The sequence below is a fragment of the Thalassophryne amazonica genome, chromosome 3 (genome assembly GCF_902500255.1).
Source record: "Thalassophryne amazonica chromosome 3, fThaAma1.1, whole genome shotgun sequence".
In the NCBI taxonomy this organism is placed as follows: Eukaryota; Metazoa; Chordata; class Actinopteri; order Batrachoidiformes; family Batrachoididae; genus Thalassophryne; species Thalassophryne amazonica.
Genome location: NC_047105.1, coordinates 44,668,919 through 44,689,641, shown reverse-complemented (window position 1 = coordinate 44,689,641; position 20,723 = coordinate 44,668,919). Strand labels below are relative to the sequence as shown.

The 20,723-nt window shown below is 43.0% G+C and overlaps 1 protein-coding gene across 1 annotated transcript in view; it reads right to left on the bottom strand.

Moving 5' to 3' along the window:
- kif5ab (kinesin family member 5A, b) overlaps positions 1 to 20,723 on the bottom strand; it is a 321,264-nt gene that overhangs the window by 197,305 nt on the left and 103,236 nt on the right. The window contains 3 exon segments of the mRNA XM_034166139.1: positions 13,799 to 13,847; positions 14,213 to 14,317; positions 14,661 to 14,734. Of these exon segments, the coding sequence (XP_034022030.1) occupies positions 13,799 to 13,847; positions 14,213 to 14,317; positions 14,661 to 14,734 (228 nt within the window).

The following is a 20,723-nucleotide window of genomic DNA, read 5'->3' as shown; positions in this document are numbered from 1 at the left end:
ATACTGTTGTGTGTACATGTCACTGACTAAATATGCGCTACAACGCGCTCAACTTTTGTTCAGAATCAGCTTCTTATCACTGGTAACGACGCGGCTTTTCTCTCACTCAAACCAGCAGCTTCACAGTGCTTTAACGACACAAAGCATGCAGCGAAACGAGACGAGTCACTGGATAAATGCTGGGCTTTATCCCGCCCATCGGACGCTCGGCGTGTCTGCGGGTCTATGGGGCAGTGGGCTGGCCCGGACGCTCAGCTTCTGCATGATAATTGGATGATCTGGCTGAGGCTGAATCCCTTTTTGATTGACAGCGAAATGAGCGAATCAGCGATCTTTTGGTGTAAACATCCGTGGGAGCATTGAACCAGAGATTTTCATAATCCTTTTAGCGGCATTTTCTTTGTTAAAAACGACTAGTGACAAATCGAGCTTCTATTTCTGGTGTTTTTTTTGTTTTATTTTTGTAGTTGCTTGTGTTTGGAGACTGACTTCTGCTGCAGTTTCTGTCCCTACCGAGCAGCGGGTGCTGCTGAGCTCCTCCACCGTCACAAAGCACTCACAGGCGGACAAACTTCACACTAGCCTCGCTCCAGTCCCAGCTAGCGAGCTAGCTAGGTAGCAAGCTGCACATAATCAATCAATCAACTTTTTTCTTATATAGCGCCAAATCACAACAAACAGTTGCCCCAAGGCGCTCCATATTGTAAGGCAAGGCCATACAATAATTATGAAAAACCCCAACGGTCAAAACGACCCCCTATGAGCAAGCACTTGGCCACAGTGGGAAGGAAAAACTCCCTTTTAACAGGAAGAAACCTCCAGCAGAACCAGGCTCAGGGAGGGGCAGTCTTCTGCTGAGACTGGTTGGGGCTGAGGGAAAAAACCAGGAAAAAGACATGCCGTGAAGGGGGGCAGAGATCGATCACTAATGATTAAATGCAGAGTGATGCATACGGAGCAAAAAGAGAAAGAAACAGTGCATCATGGGAACCCCCCCACAATCTACGTCTAAAGCAGCATAACCAAGGGATGGTCCAGGGTCACCCGATCCAGCCCTAACTATAAGCCTTAGCGAAAAGGAAAGTTTTAAGCCTAATCTTAAAAGTAGAGAGGGTATCTGTCTCCCTGATCTGAATTGGGAGCTGGTTCCACAGGAGAGGAGCCTGAAAGCTGAAGGCTCTGCCTCCCATTCTACTCTTACAAACCCTAGGAACTACAAGTAAGCCCGCAGTCTGAGAGCGAAGCGCTCTAATGGGGTAATATGGTACTACGAGGTCCCTAAGATAAGATGGGACCTGATTATTCAAAACCTTATAAGTAAGAAGAAGAATTTTAAATTCTATTCTAGAATTAACAGGAAGCCAATGAAGAGAGGCCAACATGGGTGAGATATGCTCTCTCCTGCTAGTCCCCGTCAGTACTCTAGCTGCAGCATTCTGAACCAACTGAAGGCTTTTTAGGGAACTTTTAGGACAACCTGATAATAATGAATTACAATAGTCCAGCCTAGAGGAAATAAATGCATGAATTAGTTTTTCAGCATCACTCTGAGACAAGACCTTTCTGATTTTAGAGGTATTGCGTAAATGCAAAAAGGCAGTCCTACATATTTGTTTAATATGCGCTTTGAATGACATATCCTGATCAAAAATGACTCCAAGATTTCTCACAGTATTACTAGAGATCAGGGAAATGCCATCCAGAGTAACGATCTGGTTAGACACCATGCTTCTAAGATTTGTGGGGCCAAGTACAATAACTTCAGTTTTATCTGAGTTTAAAAGCAGGAAATTAGAGGTCATCCATGTCTTTATGTCTGTAAGACAATCCTGCAGTTTAGCTAATTGGTGTGTATCCTCTGGCTTCATGGATAGATAAAGCTGGGTATCATCTGCGTAACAATGAAAATTTAAGCAATACCGTCTAATAATACTGCCTAAGGGAAGCATGTATAAAGTGAATAAAATTGGTCCTAGCACAGAACCTTGTGGAACTCCATAATTAACTTTAGTCTGTGAAGAAGATTCCCCATTTACATGAACAAACTGTAATCTATTAGACAAATATGATTCAAACCACCGCAGCGCAGTGCCTTTAATACCTATGACATGCTTTAATCTCTGTAATAAAATTTTATGGTCAACAGTATCAAAAGCAGCACTGAGGTCCAACAGAACAAGCACAGAGATAAGTCCACTGTCCGAAGCCATAAGAAGATCATTTGTAACCTTCACTAATGCTGTTTCTGTACTATGATGAATTCTAAAACCTGACTGAAACTCTTCAAATAGACCATTCCTCTGCAGGTGATCAGTTAGCTGTTTTACAACTACCCTCTCAAGAATCTTTGAGAGAAAAGGAAGGTTGGAGATTTGCCTATAATTAGCTAAGATAGCTGGGTCAAGTGATGGCTTTTTAAGTAATGGTTTAATTACTGCCACCTTAAAGGCCTGTGGTACATAACCAACTAACAAAGATAGATTGATCATATTTAAGATTGAAGCATTAAATAATGGTAGGACTTCCTTGAGCAGCCTGGCAGGAATGGGGTCTAATAAACATGTTGATGGTTTGGATGAAGTAACTAATGAAAATAACTCAGACAGAACAATCGGAGAGAAAGAGTCTAACCAAATACCGGCATCACTGAAAGCAGCCAAAGATAACGATACATCTTTGGGATGGTTATGAGTAACTGTTTGTTGTGATTTGGCGCTATACAAGAAAAAAGTTGATTGATTGATTGATTGATAATAGTCAAAATTTTGTTAGCAAAGAAAGTCATGAAGTCATTACTAGTTAAAGTTAATGGAATACTCAGCTCAATAGAGCTCTGACTCTTTGTCAGCCTGGCTACAGTGCTGAAAAGAAACCTGAGGTTATTCTTATTTTCTTCAATTAGTGATGAGTAGAAAGATGTCCTAGCTTTACGGAGGGCTTTTTTATAGAGCAACAAACTCTTTTTCCAGGCTAAGTGAAGATCTTCTAAATTAGTGAGACGCCATTTCCTCTCCAACTTACGGGTTATCTGCTTTAAGCTACGAGTTTGTGAGTTATACCACGGAGTCAGACACTTCTGATTTAAAGCTCTCTTTTTCAGAGGAGCTACAGCATCCAAAGTTGTCTTCAAAGAGAATATAAAACTATTGACGAGATACTCTAACTCCCTTACAGAGTTTAGGTAGCTACTCTGCTCTGTGTTGGTATATGACATTAGAGAACATAAAGAAGGAATCATATCCTTAAACCTAGTTACAGCGCTTTCTGAAAGACTTCTAGTGTAATGAAACTTATTCCCCACTGCAGGGTAGTCCATCAGGGTAAATGTTATTAAAAAATGATCAGACAGAAGGGAGTTTTCAGGGAATACTGTTAAGTCTTCTATTTCCATACCATAAGTCAGAACAAGATCTAAGATATGATTAAAGTGGTGGGTGGACTCATTTACTTTTTGAGCAAAGCCGATAGAGTCTAATAATAGATTAAATGCAGTGTTGAGGCTGTCATTCTCAGCATCTGTGTGGATGTTAAAATCGCCCACTATAATTATCTTATCTGAGCTAAGCACTAAGTCAGACAAAAGGTCTGAAAATTCACAGAGAAACTCACAGTAACGACCAGGTGGACGATAGATAATAACAAATAAAACTGGTTTTTGGGACTTCCAATTTGGATGGACAAGACTAAGAGACAAGCTTTCAAATGAATTAAAGCTCTGTCTAGGTTTTTGATTAATTAATAAGCTGGAATGGAAGATTGCTGCTAATCCTCCGCCACGGCCCGTGCTACGAGCATTCTGACAGTTAGTGTGACTCGGGGGTGTTGACTCATTTAAACTAACATATTCATCCTGCTGTAACCAGGTTTCTGTTAGGCAGAATAAATCAATACGTTGATCAATTATTATATCATTTACCAACAGGGACTTAGAAGAGAGAGACCTAATGTTTAATAGACCACATTTAACTGTTTTAGTCTGTGGTGCAATTGAAGGTGCTATATTATTTTTTCTTTTTGAATTTTTATGCTTAAATAGATTTTTGCTGGTTATTGGTGGTCTGGGAGCAGGCACCGTCTCTACGGGGATGGGGTAATGAGGGGATGGCAGGGGGAGAGAAGCTGCAGAGAGGTGTATAAGACCACAGCTCTGCCTCCTGGTCCCAACGCTGGACAGTCACAGTTTGGAGGATCCAAGAAAATTGGCCAGATTTCTAGAAATGAGAGCTGCTCCATCTAAAGTGGGATGGATGCCGTCTCTCCTAACAAGACCAGGTTTTCCCCAGAAGCTTTGCCAATTATCAATGAAGCCCACCTCATTTTTTGGACACCACTCAGACAGCCAGCAATTCAAGGAGAACATGCGGCTAAACATGTCACTCCCGGTCTGATTGGGGAGGGGCCCAGAGAAAACAACAGAGTCCGACATTGTTTTTGCAAAGTTACACACCGATTTAATGTTAATTTTAGTGACCTCCGATTGGCGTAACCGAGTGTCATTACTGCCGACGTGAATTACAATCTTACCAAATTTACGCTTAGCCTTAGCCAGCAATTTCAAATGTCCTTCGATGTCGCCTGCTTTGGCCCCCGGAAGACAATTGACAATGGTTGCTGGTGTCGCTAACTTCACATTTCTCAAAACAGAGTCGCCAATAACCAGAGTTTGATCCTCGGCGAGTGTATCGTCGAGTGGGGAAAAACGGTTAGAGATGTGAACGGGTTGACGGTGTACACGGGGCTTCTGTTTAGGGCTACGCTTCCTCCTCACAGTCACCCAGTCAGCCTGCTTTCCCGACTGCCCGGGATCTGCCAGGGGGGAACTAACGGCGGCTAAGCTACCTTGGTTCGCACCGACTACAGGGGCCTGGCTAGCTGTAGAATTTTCCACGGTGCGGAGCCGAGTCTCCAATTCGCCCAGCCTGGCCTCCAAAGCTACGAATAAGCTGCACTTATTACAAGTACCGTTACTGCTAAAGGAGGCCGAGGAATAACTAAACATTTCACACCCAGAGCAGAAAAGTACGGGAGAGACAGGAGAAGCCGCCATGCTAAATCGGCTAAGAGCTAGTAGCTACGCAACCTAGCGGATTCCTAAAAACACACAAAGTGAATAATGTGTAAATAATTTAGAGGTGATTCAGCAGAAGGAGTGCCCCAATCAAGGCACCAAACAGGCCATGAAGCAGCACAGGCAACGCACGACAACAGCGAACGCACGACAACGGTGCTAAAATAAAATAAAATCGACTAAACACGCTGTGGAGCAGCACAGATAACGCACGACAACAGTGCTAAAATAAAATATAAAAAATTAAAAAAATAAAAACGAAAGCGTTAGCAAGCTAGTTAGCTTGCCAACGCTGATGAAAGTTAGCTGATAAAAGTGCTCCGTCGCGATGTTTCGACCGTTAGAGGTCTTCCTTAGGCGTTGGAGCACAGTAAAAAAGTAAAAAAAAAAAAAGTAAAAAAGTCTTGAAAAAGACTGTTAATTCAAGTCCAAAGCAGCAGGTAGCAGTCTCTGTGTAAACAGTCCCAACAGAGAGCCAAAATTCTGATGCAATCTCACTCCGAAGACTGGTGATCAAAACAGGTTATCACTTCTTGCAATGATGTGGGCTGTTTTTTTTTTTCATATTTATTTATTGCATAAAGGCAGACAATTTGAATGTTGTGGACCGGATTTTGGCGAAGCCATTTGATAGTCTTCCTTACGAAGAAAAACTTAGTTAAACAGCAGGGCAGATCAACTCCTCAGATTAATTTGGTGCAAAAGGTGGGGAAAAGTAGCTCAGCTCTCAGTGGTTTGCAGGCCAAAGTTAAAGCAATAGCCCCCAGTGCAATGTTTGTGCATTGCTATGCACAAACATTGCTGTTATTTTGTGGATTTCTATGTTCATTTTGGAGATTATTTAAGTATTGTATTTATTATTTAAGTATTTAATTTTGATTACAATTTAGATTTATTTTTCTGTAAGATAAGGTGAATTTCATTTGATTCTATTTTGTATTTGGATATTGAACATTTTGCACACCATTGCACATCTGAGAGAAATTAAACTATTTAACGTGTTTACTATAAATGCAGTCTCCTGCCTGCTGATATTACTTTCAAATAGTTAAATTAATGAGCCATACTTATACATCACTCTGTATGTAGAAGTTAATTAAAACATATTTATGAGTTTGCTACCCCTTTAAGGTTAAAAACAAGAATGACACCTGTATGATGTAAGATAATTACAAATAATGCTAATGATTGTGGGTACGTTACACACATAACAGTGTAGTCTATGGAATAATGAGGCATCTGGTGCTGAGGTGATGGTAGGGGGGCTCCCAAATGAAATTCTGCTTAAGGCCCCATAAAGTCTTGGGCCGGCCCTGCATCATACATACACACAAAAACACACACGCGAATGCACACACACATACACTTTGAATCATTTTGTACTTCTTGTAGTTTCAAAGTTATTGCAAAAAAATGTAACTTCCAGACTATTAACTGACCTTTATTGACTGTGAACGTTGACCTTCATATTAATGTCATGCCGAAATGTTATCACTAGCAAGTCACATGTACAACCCCAATTCCAATGAAGTTGGGAGGTTGTGTGAAATGTAAATAAAAACAGAATACAATGATTTGCTCATCCTCTTCAACCTATATTCAGTTGAATACACCACAAAGACAAGATATTTAGTGTTCAAACTGATAGGCTTTTTTTTTTTTTGGTGCAAATATTTGCTCATTTTGAAATGGATGCCTGCAACATGTTTCAAAAAAGCTGGGACGGGGCAACAAAAGACTGGGAAAGTTGATGAATGCTCAAAGAACACCTGTTTGGAACATTCCACAGGTGAACAGGTTAATTGGTGAGTGTCATGGTTGGGTATAAAAAGAGTATACCCAAAAGGCTCAGTCGTTCACAAGCTAAGATCACCACTTTGTGAACAACTTCAAGAAAAAATAGTCCAGCAGTTTAAGAACAATGTTTCTCAACGTTCAAATGCAAGGAATTTAGGGATTCCATCATCTACAGTCCATAATATAATCAGAAGATTCAGAGAATCTGGAGAACTTTCGACACGTAAGCAGCAAGGCTGAAAACCAACATTAAATGCCCATGACCTTCGATCCCTCAGACGGCACTGCATTAAAAACTGACATCATTGTGTAAAGGATCTTACCGCGTGGAGTCAGGAACACTTAAGAAAACCATTGTCAGTTAACAAAGTTCGTCACTACATCTACAAGTGCAAGTTAAAACTCTACCATGCAAAGGGAAAGCCAAACATCAACAACATTCAGAAACGCCACCGCCTTCTCTGGGCCCGAGCTCATTTGAAATGGACAGACGCAAAGTGGAAAAGTGTGCTGTGGTCTGATGAGTCCACATTTCAAATTGTTTTTGGAAATCATGGACGTCGTGTCCTCCAGACAAAAGAGGAAAAAGACCATCCAGATTGTTACCAGCGCAAAGTTCAAAAGCCAGCATCTGTGATGGTATGGGGGTGTGTTAGTGCCCATGGCATGGGCAACTTACACATCTGTGATGGCACCATCAATGCTGAACGATACATCCAGGTTTTGGAGCAACACATGCTGCCATCCAAGCAACGTCTTTTACAGGGACGTCCCTGCTTATTTCAGTGAGACAATTGCCACATTCTGCACATGTTACAACAACGTGGCTTTGTAGTAAAAGAGTGCGGGTACTAGACTGGCCTGCCTGCAGTCCAGACCTGTCGCCCATTGAAAATGTGTGGTGCATTATGACGCGCAAAATATGGCAACGGAGACCCCGGACTGTTGAACAACTGAAGTCATACATCAAGCAAGAATGGGAAAGAATTCCACCTACAAAGCTTCAACAATTAGTGTCCTCAGTTCCCAAACACTTATTGAGTGTTGTTAGAAGGAAAGGTGATGTAACACAGTGGTAAACATACCACTGTCCCAGCTTTTTTGAAACGTGTTGCAGGATTCCATTTCAAAATGAGCAAATACGAGGTGTATTAGATAAGAAACAGACACTTTTATTTTTTTTTTAACTATATGGATTTGAATGATGTTCGATTACACCAATCATGCTTGAACCCTCGTGCGCATGCGTGAGTTTTTTCACGCGTGTCCGTGACATCATTTCCCTGTGGGCAGGCCTTGAGTGAGATGTGGTCCCGCCCTCTCGGCTGAATTCCTTTGTTTCACATGCTGCTCGAGACGGCGTGCGTTGCTTTATCAAAATTTTTTCTGGACCTGTGAGGAATATCCGAGTGGACACTATTCGAGAAATTTAGCTGGTTTTCAGTGAAAAGTTTAACGGCTGATGAGAGATTATGGGGTGTTTCTGTCGCTGTAAGGACTTCCCACGGAGCGGGACGTCGCACAGCGCTTCCAGGCGCCGTCGTCAGCCTGTTTCGAGCTGAAAACATCCTAATTTAAGGCTTAATTCACCCAGGACGTCGTGAGAGAACAGAGAAGATTCAGAAGAGGCCGGCATGAGGACTTTATGCGGACATTCCACTGTTTAAGGACATTTTGTAATGAAAGACGTGCGCGCAAACGACTCGGCGAATCTGTGTGCGCCGTGACAGGAAAAACACCTCCATGTTGAAAACCATTTGTAAAATTCAGGCGGCTTTTGATGGCTTTCAACAAGTGAGTAACTGAGAAATTGTTTAACAGCTTGGGCATTTAAAAACTTGCCCGTTAAGGTTTCCAACGGAGGTGTTTTTCCTGTCGCGACCTCCCGCGGTCGGGTCTGGCCCGACATGCGACTCTGCCCGCACGTTCTTTCATTACAAAATGTCCGTTAACAATGGAATGTCCGAATAAACTCCTCGTGCCGACTTCTTCTGAAAGTTCTCTGTTCTCTGACGACTTCCTGGGTCAACAGAGCCTGAAATGTTGAAGTTTTCAACTTGAAACGGCGAGACGACGCCGCCTCGAAGCGCAGATCGCCGTCAGGCGCCGTGGGCCATCCTTAAAGCGACACTACCAGACCAAAATCTCTCATCAGCCGTTAAAATTTTTACCGAAAACCAGCTGAATTTATCGAATGGTGTCCACTCAGTTGTGCCTTACAGCTTTTGAAAAAATTTTTATCAAACAAAGCAGCAGTCTCTGAGCCATTCCTAAACAATGAAAAAATCGACGAGAGGGTGGGCCACTCCTCACTCAAAGACTGCCCACAGCCGAATGACATAACCGACAGGCGTGAAAAAACTCTTGCATGCCCACGAGGGTTCAAGCATGTCTGATGTAATCACACATGATTCAAATCCATATGGTTTTTGAAAAAAATAATAAGGTCGGATACTTTTCTAACAGACCTCGTATTTGCACAAAAACAAAGTTTATCAGTTTGAACATTAAATATCTTGTCTTTGTGGTGTATTCAGTTGAATATAGGTTGAATAGGATTTGCAAATCATTGTGTTCTGTTTTTATTTACATTTTACACAATGTCCCAACTTCACTGGAATTGGGGTTGTGCAATATAAATTAAATCAGCCAAGCATGTCCTGAGATATTAGATGCACAGAGACACACAGGGACATAGAGACAGAAACAGACAGAGATATACACACACACACACACACACACAAAGGTCCACAGGGACATACAGACTGAAACACAGAAACAGACAGAGAGAGAGAGACACATACACACAGACAGAGACACAGAGAGGCCCACAGGGACATACAGAGAGAGAGAGAGAGACACACACACACAGATACCACATACAGAGATACACAGAAACACACAGGCAGCAACACAAAGAGACACAGACAGATACATACACACAGAGAAAGACACACAGAGACACAAAGAGACACAGACGGATACATACACACAGAGAAAGAGACACAGACGGATACATACACACAGAGAAAGAGACACAGACGGATACATACACACAGAGAAAGAGACACAGACGGATACATACACACAGAGAAAGAGACACAGACGGATACATACACACAGAGAAAGAGACACAGACGGATACATACACACAGAGAAAGAGACACAGACGGATACATACACACAGAGAAAGAGACACAGACGGATACATACACACAGAGAAAGAGACACAGACGGATACATACACACAGAGAAAGAGACACAGACGGATACATACACACAGAGAAAGAGACACAGACGGATACATACACACAGAGAAAGAGACACAGACGGATACATACACACAGAGAAAGAGACAGAGACACAGACGGATACACACACACAGAGAAAGACACAGAGACACAAAGAGACACAGACGGATACACACACACAGAGAAAGACACACAGACGGATACACACACACAGAGAAAGACACACAGACGGATACACACACACACAGAAAAAGACACACAGACACAGAGAGACACAGACGGATATACACGCAAACAAAGTGTGATTAACGTAGTCTCGCAAACCTCGCTGGAGGCTCAACAAATGACTGAAAAAACCCTGATATTTCGTTAAACTAAACAGATTTGCTGCAGTGCCCAGTGAATAATACAAAGTGCATCAAAATCTATTTTGGGCTTGAAAAATAAAGTACATAGTCATTAACATGTTCTAACCTTCCAACTTTGCTTTTTGTGTATCTTGTATGCATTTGATGATTTAATTATGCTGTTGTGCTTCCTACTTTACAAAGAAACCTTCTTCCTGAAAAAGATTGATCAATTATTCTCTTTTTATAGTTAGAATGGTACAACGCAAATACACACACTGGTCGTCATCCTTGCATTTGTTTGTCCACTGGACAGATCTCAAGCAGCATGAATGTGATGAAAAATGTCGTTAAGACGACTATTTTTTATTGGCTGACTAGTCGAAAGCAATGTATTAATTGATAATTCATTAATATTAGTTCATTTAACCCTTAAAAGAACAGACCTGCTGGAGCAGCCACCACTGCCTTCACTCAGTGAAGAGAAACTGTGTGAACCTTGGCAGGTGAGTTAGTCGGCTCAAACGGGTCGTCTATGCCTAGTAAATGAATGCAGGTATTGTCTTCATTCTAATGCTGTTTGTTTTATTTGTGATTTTGTGCTTATATTTGTTTAAATAAATGTCATATTTGAGTTTCACCATGAAGATTCAAAATTGGCTTAATTCGTTCAAAGTCAAATTTAGTCGCCGACTAGTCAACTAGTCGATGACTAATGATACCCAGCTAGTCAACTAATGATTGTCCAACCTTACATTGTAGTGACTGATAATTATCTTAGATTGAAAAAAATCAAAATAATGTTATCTCAGAGAAAGCTTAGTTAAAAAAAACAGTAGTACAGACCTAGTTATTGTGTCACAGATGTTGTTCGAATAGTTGCCAAGGAAGCTGACGACTTTGCAGAGGAACACGACAAACTTTATTACCGTTTAAATCAGCAACAAGTCTCCACACTGCTCAGCACCACCTACTTCTGCATGTGGCTGCTCACAGTCACAACCTTATATACTGGCCCTGAGCACCTCTGCAGGTAACTCTGGTTACTGCAGTATCAGAATGTGCCAGTACACAACACTAGATTAGATTAGATTAGATTAGATTCAGTAGAACTTTATTATCCCTTGGGAAGACTCCCTCAGGGAAACTGAGGTTCTAGCAGCATTGTATAGCAGCACACAGGGTAAGAAGCACACAGAATCAAAAGTGAAAAAAAGAAAAATAGTTTGTAAATATAAATTTAAATACAAATACACAACATAAATACCAGGCATACTGATCAATACTGGTTTACTGGCTACTACTGTTTCTCTCATTCCCGACCTCTGTCTTCCTGTTATTCCTCCTAGTCCACTAGTCTTAGATTAAAATTTGAATTTCAGATTGACTGTGTGATTTTTTTGAAATTCTGTTTAAAATTGTAAATTAATTTGAATACTGTATCTGGGTTGACTTGACTTGGCCTTGACATCAAATTTATGCTAGTAGTGAAGAGCTGTCATACGTTTTGTAGTCGCTGTTGGCACCGAGACACTCTGGCAATATGCTGACGGTGGCGGAGCTCGGCGAAATTGCCTGACGAGATGAGACTGCCACCATGGATGGCATATCTCCATGCAGGTCTGTCTGCAGCAATTTCCTCAAAAACTAGACAGAGAGATGTCAAAGTCCTTCATGTCTCTCTTCATGACGTTCTTGAAATGCAGTAGAGGACGACCCAAGGGACATTTAACATCACTCAGTTCACCAAAAAGAACTGATTTTGGGATACATGAATCATCCATGCGGTAGACATGGCATATTCAGCACAGACAACGTCTTCTTATGCCGCGTTCACACCAGGCGCGACGTGACGCCACAAATTCGCATCAGTCGCATGGCAACGGACGCGCCACCATCGCCCGGTGTGTCGCTCTGCTTTCGCTGTGAAAATTCGCCCCAGTGCGTCATCAAATTGGAGGAGCTTCCATTCCGCTCGCCGGCTCCGGTTGTCAGTCAAGTTAACATGGCGGACCTTGATCACACGGAGTGAGTTGCTGTGCTCTTAATTGTTGTGGAAAGCTGACAAACGTCACCAACGGCGCCGTCCCTGGGTTCACAACATCCTCACGGGGAGTTTCATTATTTGCTGCAGGAGCTGCTTCTTCAGTGGTCCTTCCGCCTCTGCAGGACCCAGTTTGAGGACCTCCTGTCCTGTTCACACGCGCACATGTAAATAATTAAAAACTGTCCGCTGCCCCTGCTGCGGTGCTGCTGCTCGATCTCTGTCTTAACTGTGTTTATAAACCAGTCACCATTTGTTTTATTATACATCTGTGTAGTTAATAAATAAAATAATCGTCACGGATGAGTCGCTCGCGCGCACAAGTGAAAGGAAAAAAAACTCTCCGCTGCCGCTGCTGTGGGGCTGCTGCTTGCTCTTTGCCCAAAAACTGTCATAATTGTGAAATAAAGGACAAAAGGGACATAAGTCCTGCTCACAGGCTGGCGACCAGAGACAGGACATGTTCACATCCAACTCAGTCAAACTCCAGACATCTCCACGTCACTACATATCCAGTCCCTGATTGGTAATCGCGGCGCGACAAGACGAAAAAGTTCAGATTTTTCAACTTGGGGAGGAGGGCGACATGACGCGATATCGCGCCACAAACGCACCAATCGCTTCATTCGCGTCGCTTCATTCGCATCCATCGCGTCGCATTGCGTGGCTTAAACTTTTGTGGTGCAACAGTGCGTCCTTCCATAGGGATTACATGGCAACCTGTCGCCGCCGTCACTCGCGTCACGCCCGGTGTGAACGCAGCATTAGAGTGGTCAATAGATTACATGAACCTCACATATCCAGGATTTTTACATCAGGGATTTTGTCCTGCCAGCTGACTTTGGCGATTTTATGAAGACATCTGAGATGGGAAGAGTTAAATGTCTCTCTTGACTGACATATGATGTTCTCGTTTCTCTCCCATAAAGCAGGACAGAAAGGACACAAGCTTCACACATTGACTTTGGTGTTGAGAAAGAGCTCTATAGGCGATCTGGGTTCATCTGGATTAGCGCTACCTATTAGCCCAGTAGCAAAATGCTATGAGAAATTCTATGTTGCTAAACAAATATAGCTGCTTTTAGCGACAGTGGTAAAGAACTTTCTTCATGGTCGTATATGCAGTATATCATATAAATTACACACAAGGTGCAAATATTACCTGGTCAGATCTTTGAAACCTTTTATGTGAATTTCCACTTTAGACAATATACCGTAGACATCATCAAGACAGATCCCAATGTTTGAATAAAAATGTGGCATCATCACATTGTCATGTGCATTAACATACCGTCCAGCAGGTCCCGGATTTTATCCATATAAATCTCAAAATAAGAAACCTGCAGGAGAGAAAGAAATGACAAAAATGTACAATTTATTCACAGAGGTGTGGGTGGGAATGTGGGGTTGACAAGTAAAGAAAAATCATCTGCTGATTGCACAAATCTGTAAAATGATGTCATAATCTATTTTCCTGCGGGTCCAGTACCATCCTCTATTAAAGGTCCGTGGTGTAAAAAGAAAAGCAGAGGGTGTAATAAATATTACAGGATTATTGTGGTTTGTTTATCAGTGATTTATGGAGGCTAACGTCTCAGACAATCCATATGAGGGGAATTTGTTTAAAGACCCACATAAAATTTTCACTATATGAATTATGGTGCATGTGCGCACATGAATGCACGTTCTGGCGGTACACACCCACCTTTATGTGGAACTCCAAGTTCTCATCCATAGCAAATATATGTTCAAAAATGTCCTCTGCGATCCGAGGAATGATGCCCATTCCCTGTCGGTCGTGAAGGTTTCCCTACATGAAAGAAAAGAGATAAGAGCATGAAGGTGGACCTTGGGGTGAATTAAGCGGAGAAAAAAAAAACGGCAAGTGTAAAGAGAGAAGACTGAAGAGGCTTTTGACTTGAAATGGAGCTGGGTCATTTCCCTGGGTGATTTCTAAAAGCTCTTTGTTTCCACAAAAAGGCTGTGAGGGAGAGATAGAGGGCAGTGACAGTGACGGAGGAAGATGTACAGTCAGAGAGAGCAGAGGAGGGGATAAAAGCTATTAAAAATAAATGCCATCTACACATATATATGTGTGAGTGTTTGCACTGCACCAAGTGCCTTTACGTTTGTATTATTTATTAGTACTATACCTCCATAGTGTGCGTTTTCCCAGAGGACGTCTGTCCATAGGCAAAGATTGTCCCGTTGTATCCACCAAGTACATCTGTAAAGGATACGAACAGAAAAAGAAAAAATTAACCAAAGAACCCAATAAAATATCCACCTTCACCCGTGGCAACAGCAAAGAGTCACTCAATTTAAATTTGCATTGTTGTGTGGTTTTGTCTCCAGAGAGGTTTCACTTTCACTGCACACTGTGACCATAGGTGGAGCTGGGTGGAATGTATTTTGGGTTTAAGATTCTCCCTACACAATAAATTTAGATTAAAAACTGAAGTAAGAGTGCACATGGATCCCATTCACACTGTACTAAATCAACTGTTATCATACTATTAAACATTTTAATAGAGTTAATATTATTTTCAATGGGACCACATGCACTCTATGTAGTGTTAATTTAACACTGGAAAATTTCCTGTGTAGGTGTATTCCACCCATAGATGGCAATGGCAGAAATGAGGCAATTGAAGCTTTTCATAAAATGAACCAGTTGCTTGATAAACTGTTATAGTGAGATAGGCTTTGTTATTGGAAGATTTTTTTACTCAACTGTAAGAGCTGACATTGAAAATATATTACTTTGATCTTTAAATCAGGCTGTATTTAATTCTGCAAATGTGTGCAAGGAGAAAATGTGAAAAAAGGACTTTTACATTATGGTAGTTTTTCAACAACTGTGGATTGTAATCAGTCAGACATACACATACACACAATAAAAAGAGGAATGGTGATAAATGGCCAGATAAAGACTAATATCTCAGGAGACTATGGTCTCATCTAACAACTGAAACTCACATTCACACCAATGTGTGACCCAGGCCATTGTCCCGATCGAACTAAACTGCTTTCCTTGTCCTTAATTTCCTTGCATACTATAACAATGGGTCTCTACATCAGTATCTGGCTCTTAAAGCATCTGGTGAACAACCCTGAGAATCGTTATCATGGATGTGCGACAGGAAAAAGCAAAAAACTCAGTTTGCAAGTCATAACCACAAGATTAGGAGCAAAACACAGAAGAACGAGTGACGGACATCATCCTGTTGGGAGGAGCTTTTTCAGCGACTGTTCGGAGAGAGGCCGGGCAGAGCTAAAGCAGCTGGACAGAGCTGAAGTGGCTGGCCCAACCAGAGACCCACAGAACTGGTCAGAGAGAGAGAGAGACATTAGCTGGTGTGATCGAACAGACACACTCAATCAGAAATTCTTCACTTTTGGATATATACACAAACCTAGTTTGAGCAACGGAGCTTCTGCAAATTTGTCTGAGGTGAGTGAGTATTCTGAAAACAAAATGTGATATTAGTGCACCTCTGAACTCTTAAATTTTATTGGCTAAAGTTAGCTTAGCTTCAGCTGCAAAATCAATCTCTCAGTCGAGCTGAGTGAACATTTTCTATTTAGTCCTTCCAGCGCCTCATGGACTCTGTGCTACGTGACCTCCTGTTTGTATACCTGGACGACATCCTCGTGGCCAGTTCCTCCCAAACGGAACACTTGTCCCACCTGCAGATACAGTTTGAATGCCTCAGCCTGCATGGGCTGATCATCAATCCAGCTAAGTGCCAGTTAGGTTTGACCACGATTGACTTCCTGGGACACAGAGCCACCAAGGACGGGGCTGTGCCACTCTGGTCTAAGGTGGACATGGTCTTAACTTTTCTATGGCCAGTCATGGCACAGGCCCTGCAGGAGTTTTTAGGAATGGTGAACTTTTACTGCTTTACTCCCAAAGCCACTGTAATTATGTGCCCCCGTATGAGGCCCTGAGGGGGAAAGCACCCAAGCACCTGGTGGATTGGTCCTCTGAGAGAGACACAGCATTCACAGATGGCAGATCTGCCTTAGCTGCCGCGACATTGTTGGCTCATCCATCGCCGGAGGCCCCCATAGCCATCACCACAGATGCATTGGACTATGCTGTGGGCGCAGTGCACAATCAGTGGGTGAACAGTGCCTGGCAACCCCTCGCTCTTTAGTTATGCCGAGTGAGCGCAAGTATAGCACTTTTGTCTGCAAGCCACTTGCCCTTTACCTCACCCTTCGACACTTCCACACACTGCTGCAGGGCAGTTTACAACTTTCATCGATCACAAACCGCTGACTTTTGCCATGGCTAAAGTGTCTGAACCCTGCCAAAAGCAACAGCTCTCTTATATCGCAGAGTTCACCACAGACATACCGTATGTTTTGGGCAACACGAAATTCATCACGGACTGCCTCTCTCGAGCTTTTGGAGCCACAGTCCACTTTGGGCTGGACTACGCCTTCATGGCAGCTGATCAGACTACCAACCCAGAGGTGCAGGCACTCAGGTCTACGGCCACTGGACTGCAGCTGACAGACATTGCTTTTGGTGAGGGTGGTACCAGGCTGCTCTGTGACATCTCCACAGGACAGCCGTGGCCCACCATCCCCGCCACATGGAAGTGACATGTTTTTGAGGAGGTGCACGGCCTTTCCCACCCAGGAAGAAAAGCATCACAAAAATTGGTGGCAGCCAAGGTTGTCTGACACAGGCTCAAGAAGGATGTTAGAGACTGGGTGGACTCCTGTAATGACTGTCAACACTCCAGGATCCACCACCACTCCAAAACTCCCCTAGCTCAGTTCCCTGTACCTGAGTGGAGATTCAATCACATTAATGTGGACCTCGCGGGACCCCTACCCTTCTTTGGGTTTCATACACCTGCTTACAATGATAGATAGGACTACCCAGTGGCTGGAGGCTGGTCCATTGATGGCTGCAGCAGCGACTGAGATGGCCGGGGTGTTCATCGGCACGTGGGTCACCCAATTTGCACTCCATCTGACCTCTCTTGTGAGGTCTGGAATGCAATTGCAGACAGTCTGGGTGTGAAGCTCCACGGGACCATGGCATATCACCCCCAAGCTAATGGACTGTGTGAGCACTTTCATTGCTCTATAAAGGCCTCTCTGCAGGCCAGCTTAACAGATGGTGGTTGGGTGGACAGAGTCTTGTGGGTCATGCTGGGCCTACAAACTACCCCTAAAGAGGACTTCCAGTCCTCACAGGCAGAGTTGGTTTATGGCTAATCACTGCGTGTTCGAGATTTCATTCCTGACACCACCATGCCCTGGTTGGCTGCCCACCAACGGACTGAGCTTCAGGATAAGGTTAGGCATTTCACACCTGTGCCTACTTCACAGCATGGTCTTCTGATTTCCTACACTGCCTCACACCTGCAGTCAATGGAATACGTCTGTATTCGACATGATGCTCACAGGGGACCACTGCAGTCTCCCTATGATGGTCCGTTTCGTGTATTGAAGATGGACAACAAAAACTTTGTGGCTGACATAGGCAGTAAAGCCGAGCACATTTCACTGGGCCGCCTCAAGCCAGTCCACCTGGATCTGGACAGACTCATAGAGCTTTCCCGTTCTCCACGACAGGGGAGCCCTCCTACTTGGCCCGGGCCCCCATGGGGGAGGCCTGTGGTTTCCTTATGCCACAGTGCCTCCAATGCTCTGCTACGGAGTCGTCATTGCAGCTGGATTATTCGCCTGCGCCCCTGATGTATTTAATGTTTTTGCTTATAGTGAATTCTGGGGGGGGGGGGGGGGGGGGGGGGGGGGGGGGGGGGGGGGGGTGTATGTGGCGGACATTCAACACGTAATGGACATTGTGGACATAATTCACCATATCAAGGGAACACACTCTAACTTGTGGTTAGAGTGTGTTCCCACATAATAACATGCTGAGATGTACAAAGCGCATATCACAGTGTCTTGGCCCCTTTGGTGTTTTCCTGTCAGGAACACTGCATAGGTAATGGGCAATGTTTGTTCCTGTTTCCCGTCAGGACCCCTGCATGAGTAATGGGCGATGTTTGTTCCTGTTATGTATATGACAATACGCTGACGTGTATTGTCATATACATGTCAGCAGTGCTGGTATAGCCTTTTGTGCAACGGCTGCTTAGTCTCACCTATGTAGTGTTCGTTACAGTTTTCCTGACATCTGATAGAATACACTACATTGCTTTGTTTGTAACTAGGAATCCTGCCCTTAGCGTGAACTAATTTCTGTCTCAAGGTGTTAACACATTTAAAGTAAATTGGGATTTTGTGTTGTCTGAAGATCCTCTGTAGTTTTTCCCCTACTTTTGCTAAATAAGGGAGAGACACTCCTCTTCTTCTTGGCTCCATCTCCTGTCTGTCTGGTCTCTTTGTTCTTTGGGACTTCTGCACTTTATACAGGGACCATCGTGGGTAACCACATACTGTGAGGGCTTTCTGGACATGTTGTTCTTTATCCCTTCCCTCTGTAGTTGTGGACACCTGTAGGTCTCTGTGTTGAAGAGTCCTGATCACCCCTTGAACACAAGCTCGGGGTGATCGGGACCGCAGAGAAGGCACCGGTGGACCTCAGTCTGCAGTTCATCTCCACCTTAAAGACACTAACCACACGTTTGAGGACAAGGAAGTTAAAATCTTAGCCAGAGAAAAGAAATGGTTTGAGAGGAGAGTGAAGGAAGCATTGTATGTGAAACAGTTGAAACCCAGCCTTAACCGGGGAGGGGGTCTGAGACACGCTTTGTCCCCTGTTTACATTGGGGTACTCAGGTCAAAGCAGTTTCAGTCTTTTGTTCATGGTAATGAGTCATTCACGTTGTCAGGAGAGGCATCAGTCCCATTGATAGGAGGGACAGTTGCCGTATCATTAAGAGGGTGTTAACTAGAGCACAATAAGTGCTAATTAGAGCAATTATTAGTCACTAGCCAATAGCAGTCTGCCTCTCGGTAGGAGGGGTCTGGTTAGGTTTAAACTCCAGCATTGCTGGCTTCTGTTATTCTTCTCTACAACAGTCAAGGCAGAAGTCAGGCTACCAGAGCAAGAATTTTAGCTGAGGAAGCATCTGCGATTAGAAGCGAAGCGTCCTCTCATCAAGCAACCCAGTCCAGTCGAAGAGTCAGGCTTCTCTACTATTTACATAAAGCTATTATAATTAATAGTTTTCTAATGTAAGAAATGTTTTTAACTTCAAAATGTACAGTATTCAGAAATTAATCTTGAGGTTAAGAACATTTGTAAGGATTTTCTTTAGAAAACTCCTGTGTATCCCTGCCAATTTTAAAAGAGATTAGGTGTAATTTGCATGAGGACAGAATTTTAATTGACTCACAATCAGTTACTCAAGTTTTTAAATCAATGTACACTAATAAAGCTACAGGGCCAGACAATATGTCTGCTTTTCTTTTAAAAACATTTGCAGAGGAGCTCACTCCAGCTTGGCATCAACTCTTCCAGCTCTCTATTGATATTTACTCAGTACCTGAGCTTTGGAAGAGATCAGTTATTATTCTAGTTTCCAAGAAACCATGCCCCCAAGTGAATAATGATTTTCAGCCAGTGGCCCTAACCTCTAATGTAATGAAAGCATTGGAGAAACTGTTAATTCAGGAGCTTACTGTAGAGGTGGAGCCACACTTGGATCAGTATCAGTTTGCGTACAAAAGGAAGCGGAGTACGAGTGATGCCATTTTAACTATAATGAACTTGGTTTTAAAGCATCTTGAGAGTTCCTCTGCATATGCCAAATTAGTTTTTATTGATTTTAGTTCTGCTTTTAACTGTATCCGGTCACATATCCTTCTTCAAAAAATGATTCAGTTGAATGTGAACCCTTTTTTAATTCAGTGGTATTCTTTTTTGACAAACAGGTCACAGCAGGTGAAGGTCAATTCTGTCTGCTCTGATATTGCATTAAGTAGCACTGGTGCCCCTCAGGGCTGTGTTAGTTCACCTTTTTTATTTACACTGTATACCAATGACTGCATCAGCTATCAGCCAAACCAGTATGTTGTTAAATTTTCAGATGACACTGTAATACTCAGTCTGCTGAACACTAGTACTAATTCAAGTTGTCACAAATCTGGAGTGGACAGGTTTGTGAACTGGTGTGATGTCCATCAATTGCAGATTAATGTTAATAAAACAGTGGAGAAGTTGGTGGACCCTCGGGCTGTTGGAGACCGTAGTGTGGTCACCATACATGGACGTAACA